General features: G+C 46.1%; 1 protein-coding gene across 1 annotated transcript in view; it reads right to left on the bottom strand.

Moving 5' to 3' along the window:
* The window catches only part of LMBRD1 (LMBR1 domain containing 1), a 117,486-nt gene extending 110,193 nt beyond the window's left edge, over window positions 1-7,293 (bottom strand). The window contains exon 1 of the mRNA XM_024133001.3: window positions 7,015-7,293. Within this exon, the coding sequence (XP_023988769.1) occupies window positions 7,015-7,086 (72 nt within the window). The 5' untranslated portion in view covers window positions 7,087-7,293. The remainder of the gene's footprint in view (window positions 1-7,014) is intronic.
* Window positions 7,294-7,502: the final 209 nt, after the last annotated feature.

Here is a 7,502-nt window from a genome sequence, read left to right on the forward strand (position 1 = left end):
ATGGTTTCACACAACATCACAGTTCTAACTAGCTCTGAATACTCTTCCCTATAGATCTCCCCAACCTAAAGAAGACATAAGTAGAAGTTATTCTATCCTATTCTTACTGCTGAAGCATCACAGAATACCACTTGAATTAAAATTAACTTCTGTCCCATTATGACAGTTCAAGCGTACCATTCAACTCAAGATTAGCTGCCAACAATCACCATGCAATTGACACATTATACTATAATTCACATTTCAAAGGGCATTAAACGAAGAAAAGTGAACACTGAAAATGGATGCACGTGCACTGCAAGGAACTTTACAGGGAAAAGGTACACTCAGCGGTACTGAGGGTTACTCTTAATAGTCATCAACATCTTCCTAGAAACTAACAGAGGATATAGGACTGCACTCTCCCAATCCTCTAACTTCAGATTCCAGCATCAGAATCCCCTGGAGGGCTGCTAAAGCACAGAGTTCCAGATCCAACAGGTCTGGAGAAGGTCCAGAAAACCTGCGTTTGTCACAAGTTCCCAGGTGAGACTGATGCTGGTCCAAGGACTACACTTGGAGAACCTCCGCCCTAATCCTAGGGGAAGCAGACAGATTCTGAATCAGTGATTCTCAAACTTGGCTGTGTTAGAATCCCCTGGGTAAAAACTTAAATACCTACCTGTACACCCACCTCACAAACCACTTCAATCAGAGAGTGAGGCTCCTCCAGGCATCAGCCCTTCAAATGCCTGAGGATTCCAATCTGAGGCGAACCTGAAAACCAGGGCTTTAACTAAGCTCTATCAAAGCCCCGGGACACAAGCTTAGTTTTGGCATTTCATGCTTTTCAACAGATTTAACTTTCACTGTAAGCAGATAGGGCAGGGCTTCCCTAGAGAAAGAGAACCAGGCATGGCCTTCTTGACATAAGAGAAGCAACTTTTGGCCCAAGCCATTTAGTGATCTAAGACTGGCTACAGCACACATGCTTGAATGGGTCTCAGTAATTAAAGATCTTAAAGGAACAAAAGACTTACCAGGCGAGAGAAGTAACAACAGTAAAGATAATCAATCAGTTGTAAACTCCCAGTTCTGTTTCAATGGCGGTAAGGATTAGCCTGAAGCACTTTCTTGAGCTGTTTTGCAGAATTTAACCCCGCCTCCGAAGCTCAACCACTAGATCAACTGGAACCTAAGGGGTGATGACGTTGACCTTTTCTGACCCTAGTGACGTCAATCAATTAAAGCTTGGACTCTGTGGACCTTTGCCCCAACTCTATTCCTCTGCTCAAGCCCCTTAATAATATGCACACACCCTTAGCTTAAAGCTTCCCCAATCCTGCTGTTGAGGAGACACCTGCTTTGGGAAAGATCCCTAGTGTTCTCCCTACTCCTGCTCTTTGGCTCGGTTGTGTCTTTTGGTTCAACACCCATCAACAGGCAAACCCAGTTTTCATGTAACGTTACTTCCCTTCTAGTTCAGGAACCAGAACTGAACTAAGCACCACCTAACTAAACTAAGCACCACCTAACTAGTTTCAGTTTCCAAATTCTCCAACCACAGTCAATATATAATCACAGTTCCATCATCGCAGAAAAATCCCCTTTGCCCCTCCAGAGTTAACCCATCTCTCTACTTCCCAGCCCTCGACAACCACTATCTGTTATCTGTCCCCATACCTTCTGCTTTTTCTAGAATGTCATCATGTCCTTATACAGTATGTTTTTTGAGTCTGGCTTCTTTCACTTAGCATAATGAATCTGAAATCCATCCAAGTTGTTGCATGTAATTTCTTTACATTATTAACATTTCAGTTGGTATCAGAATAGCAGGAAAAAATAAGGTGAAAAGGAAAATGTGCTCCTGGGAACCTGGTTGTTGGAGAGAAAGAAAGGAAAGAAGGAAGGAAAGAAGGGAGGGAGGGAGGGAGGGAGGAAGGAAGAGAAAGAGAGAAAGAAAAGAAGAAAGAAAGAAAGAAAGAAAGAAAGGAAGGAAGGAAGGAAGGAAGAAAGGAAGGAAGGAAGGAAGGGAGGGAGAAAGAAAGCTTCGAAGGGAGAAAGAAAGGAGAGGGAGGGAGAGAGATAAAGAAAGAAAAAGAAAGAAAGGAAGGAAGGGAGAAAGAGAGAGAAAGAAAGGGAGAGAGAAAGAAGACCTTCATTCAAATTCCGGCTTAACAACTTACTAATTTCTTTTTGTTCTGGAAAATATTCTTTCATAAAATGTTACTTATATTAATATTTAATGGGTTTGTTTCTAAATTAATTGACAGATATTTAAAATATTCCCCAATTATTTTGGAAGTCACTGGAAGAGGAGCCTTTTCTTTCTATCCTTAGCAGCACCTGACACAAAGTGCTCAATAAATTTTTTGTTGGACTTCAAGGAGACCCGCACTTTTACAGAGTTCAGAGCGACAGGTATTACTGCAAAGGAAGGAGTTTGCCAATAACAGGCAGGGAAAGGCCAATGCAGGCAAAACAGTTAAGCCAGAGGTTCCCAAACTTTTTGGTCTCAAGATTCCTTTACAGTTTTAAAACAGAACCCCAAACAGTTGTTTACAGGTTAAATCTGTAAGAGCTAAATCGGACTCCAAGTTGGATCTGTTTCTTTGACTTTAACCTTTGCTTTTCGTTGCTTTTGTTATTATAACCACACCTAATGGCCTGCCTCAGGGAACCCGACTGCCTGTGAACGGCTGCAAAGAAAAAGAAACTAACACATCCCCTCTCCCAGGCTGGTCATTCCAGGAAGTGTTTTGCAAGACTGATGGCCCTTTTACTTTACTTCCTCGAGGCCTCTCCCTCTCTGATTCTGCAAAAGAAACTGGCATCCAGACCCCGGTAAGATGGTTTTTCAGAGACACTAGTCTGCCATCTTCTCGGTCTGCCGGCTTTCCGAGTGAAGTCGTATTCCTTGCCCTGACACCTCGTCTCGGGTTCACTGGCCTGTCGTGCAGCAAGCAGAGCGAGCTCGGACTCGTAACAAATCTATCAATGGTTACTACATCATAAAATAAACCAAATGTCCTCAACTGTAAGACAGAAATAAGAATACTTCTTTCATAGCAGGTTATTAAAACTGAATGAAGAGTTTAGCACAGTGCCACAAACAGCAGCAATTATTATTAAATGTCATATGAAATAACATCTTAGAGGATTTCATAAAAGAAACCAATACATAATTTTGCTAACAATTATAAGGAAAGGTTTGGAGCAGTCCCCAACCCGTCCCAAGAGATTGTGATTTCACCTGTCTGGGCATTAGGGCTTTTAATACTCCCCAGGTGGCTTTAATGAGCAGTCAGGGTGGAGAAGCACCTGGGCAGAGGCTGGCATGAGAACAGATAAACTTTTGTTAAATGAACGCACACACATACTGCCTGGGATCTTGTCGAACTGCAGATTCTGATTCGGTGGGGCTGGGGTCTTATATTTTGTATTTCTCATAAGTTCCCAGATGATCCCCTCACTTTGACTAACAAGAGTAAACTTGCTTTACAGAAATGGAGACTCAGTCTTGTACAGTAATGGGAACTGCAACTTGAGAGATGGTGTAAACCAAATTACTGAGCCTCTTGCAGGGGGAGGGGTCAGGTAGAGGAGCTCAGATTGATACAGTAAACGTAGACAGTTAGATGATAGGCTTTGGAGGGGCCACGTCTCACCTCTCCTTAGGTGGCAGAAGAAAATGAAGTCCATCCTGCTTGCCCAAGGTTACGAAAGTACTCGGTCTCAGTGTTCTGATTCTTTAGAAGCTGACTGGCAGCAGTTCTCAAAGCGCTAAGTCCCCAGACCCCTGGCAGTCCCACAACCCTTTCTGGGGATTTGCAGATTGAAACTAACCCCATAATAATACTAAGACGTCATCCGCCTTTGTCACTATGTTGATCTATGCACTGATGGTGCAAAAGCCGTGGTGGGGAAAACTGCCGGCGACTTAAGCATGAATTAAGACAATGGCACCAAACGTGCCAGCAGTAATCTTATTCTTTACCACCACACCACACTCACAGAAGGGGAAAAAAAAAATTTTTTTTAAGACATTTAACTTAAAACTATAATTGACAAAGCAGTAAATGTTAACTTTATTAAACGTCAACACTTGACTCTTTTAATACTCCCTGGGGAAAGGCGTACTGGAAGTACGTACTCAACCTGCGATGGCTGGCTGTCCCCAGGAAAAGCACCTCAGTATTTAAGAGTCAAAAGCCAAACTAGGCACTATTTCCAAGAAACATCATTTTCACTTGAAAGCACAAGTGACTAACTATGGTTATGCAGACTTGGATATTTGGCAGATTTTGTCTAAATGAACAAAGGAAGCCGATCAGTTCAAGAAAAACAACTGACAGCATTTGTTGCCAGTGATAAAATTCAAGCTTTCAAACGAAAACCAGAATTTTGGAAAACCTGTATCCACGACTGTGAGCTTGACAATTCTCAATACTTATTTCTGAGACATTTCTTCTGACAAGATCAGTAGTGATACTGATGAATGTGATATTTTGATTTATATAATGAAAGGTAACCATATTTCGAAGATCTGCATAACTCAGTGAACCAGTATCTTCTAACTGATCAAATGCATCACATTATAAAACCACGCATGGGGAAAGATCCATTCAAAGTACAACGTGGACTTTAATATAACGGAACAAAAGTTCATTGATAGGGTTTCAGAATCCGTATTTCACATTAAGAAGCTTCTACTTACTGAGTTTGGGTGTAGTATTACAGAACAAGGTCCACAATGACCTAAAAGATACTCTGCTTCCAACTACATATCACTAAAACTTCATATACTTCAACCAAAATAATCTCTGAAAAGGCTGAATGCAGAAGCAGACATGAGAATTCAGCTCTCTTCTAATAATCCAGGGACTAAAGAGACTTGCACAAAATTAAACAATGGCCGGCCCTCATTACTAATTTCTTTCTATTCCTACATCTAATTTCAGACCTTTAATTCCCTTCTCCTTTTATCTTGTTCCCACTGTAAAATCACCAACTTAAATGCCTTCCCTTCATTATCTATCCAAAGTTTGCCTCAATTCCACTTTCTCCCAATATTGTTCTCTATTCTCTGAAGTCCTATTTAATTCATAAAACCATACTTTGGTTTTCAGTACTTAAAATAACCTGTTACAAGAATTTTTGTTTTCCCACCTATCTTCAGGCCCTCCTAAAGGCCACATTTTGTTTTGTTTGCATCCTCCTACAATTTACAGCACAACTGCTGTACCTTACATGTTTTTCACTGATAACTGCCAAGAGATTCCCCCCTGGACCTTGATACAGGTTACATGCTCCTCTGTTTTCCTCTAACTATCAGGGAGGAAGAAATGTACCTTTCGTTCTTCAGATCTTCTGACTGGTCTAACAGTTAAACTGACATGAGATAGATCAACAGGAGAAAATCAAACAAACGCTTGAGAACATGGATACAGGGAAGATACCCAAGAAAACTTGCCAAAATGGCCAAAGCCCTCACCTTAAATACCACTTTCAGCTGTAGACAGAGGATCCTGGCTGGGGGTGGTTTGGGACTTCAAAAGAGAGGAAGGCAATTCACATGCAGACAGAAAGCAAAAGGTTGGCAAACACACTTTTGCTGAGCCAGGCAGAGACAACAGGACAGAGGGGCTCGGATCTCTAGGCCCAGCGGAGTACCACCACCACCATCACGCCTAGCCCACATCCTCTGCAGTTACCTCAGGTGATGACTCTATTTTGGGAACAAGCCCCTTACCTAATTCTCCCAGCAGCTAAGACAGAGGTAAAAAAGAAAGATTTCCCGAGTCTTCTGTTTCTTACATATAATCAGCCTGAACTAACCATCAAGCCAGAGAGCCATTTTGGGGCGCCAAATTTTGCTCCCCTACAAAGTGGGGAGTGAATACGAGGGTATGGAAAAGCCAGTGAACTCTCCAAGTACAGGCTTTGGAAACCACAGCCAACCTTCACGGTTTCCACTTTTCTCCAAGCAGAATGAAGTGTGTTCCGGGGTAAACGCATTATTACTTTCCGGGCGAGGGGTAAAGGCGACAAGAGAAGTCTTTTCAAGTTTTCGCACTTTGGAGGGGAGGGTAGTTTCCGCTGCAACACCTACTGGAAAAACAGACTATAACACAGAGGTTGCAGACACGGTAGTGGAATCAAGAAAGCGAAGTAAAATGAGACAAGTCTTTATTTCAACAAGTGAAGTAAACAGTTTTTTGGTTTGATTTTGTTGTTTTCCTAATGCAAAGTGGCAAAATACTTTGGGGCGGATAGTTGTCCTGTTGAAGCAACAACAGGATGGGCTGGAGACCACGAGGGAAGAGTGAGACTGGGAAAGGGTACGAAGAGAAATAAACTGAATTCCCAAATAAAAGGGTTTTAATATGGGTTAGGGAAGTACAACATAGGCCATTTGGCCCATTAAGGCCCACGTTTTGCTCACTGGAGAAGCAGGAATCAGGGGGCTGGGAAGGAGGAACCTGAAGTCAGACAGGTGGGTACACAGACCCTGACACTGGCAGTGACCGGGGCCCCAGCTCCGCCCTGCGCAGGTTTTCGCCCATCAGAGACCGGGAAGGAACACGAAACCCGGCGTCAGAACGAACACCGCACGTCACCAAGGCAGGGTCTCACAATGAGGAGAGAAGGCTGCAGACCCCCCATCCTAAGGGAAGGGACAAAGTGGACCACTCAGAGGGGCAGAGACACCCCCCTCCCGGGGCGACGACGCGGCGCCCACGGGACTCGCGCAGGCGGGCGCTCCCGGCTGCCAGGGCCCCTCCTCTCCCCGGGCCCCTATACCCAGGTGCGCCAGCGCGGAGTCCGGGTCAAGACGCAGCCACCAGCCGGGGGGACCACCCCGCGCAGGCAACGAGGGGCCGGCGCGCCCCTCCCCGCGGCCCTGCCCAGGGCCCCCGCAGCCCCCGCAGGAGCGGGCGGGGCGGGGCGAGGAGGGTCTCGGCCCCGGAGGCCAACGGCGCGGCTGCCCCCTCCCCCGTCCAGGCCCTGGGGAACTCCAAGCGTCTCCCCTACCAGGAGCAGGAGGCCGAAGATGCACCAGCCGATCACCAGCTCGGCTGACGCCGCACCCGCTGCCGCCGCCATCTTCGCTTCCGGCCGGGACAGCCCCGGCGAAGGGGTGAAAGGGAAGGGAGAAGGGAGCGAGCGCAGGACGCGACCCCGCGCACCCTAAAGGTTAAAGGGGCGCAGGGGCGGAGCGCCTGGTTGTCTAGGAGACCGGGCCCGCGAGCGGCCCCTGGCGACAAGCGGCCGGGGGCGGGGCGCGGCCGTGACGCCGTGACGTCACACGCTGCCGGCTGCGGGGCGGGGCGGGGCTCTGAAGGGGAGTGGTCTCCCGGCCACGTCACCTCTGTGGAATACTTAATTAGGTTCTGGCTGCTGAACCGGAAAAGCTAGGAGCCCACGCGCGCAGCAGCCGTTGTTTCTGCAGAGCCTGGCCTCCTTGGGGGCTTCCACTGCCGCTGTAAAGGAAGAGGCTGCCTAGTGTCCAAGGCAGAAGT

The sequence above is a fragment of the Physeter macrocephalus genome, chromosome 10 (assembly GCF_002837175.3).
Source record: "Physeter macrocephalus isolate SW-GA chromosome 10, ASM283717v5, whole genome shotgun sequence".
Lineage (NCBI taxonomy): Eukaryota > Metazoa > Chordata > Mammalia > Artiodactyla > Physeteridae > Physeter > Physeter macrocephalus.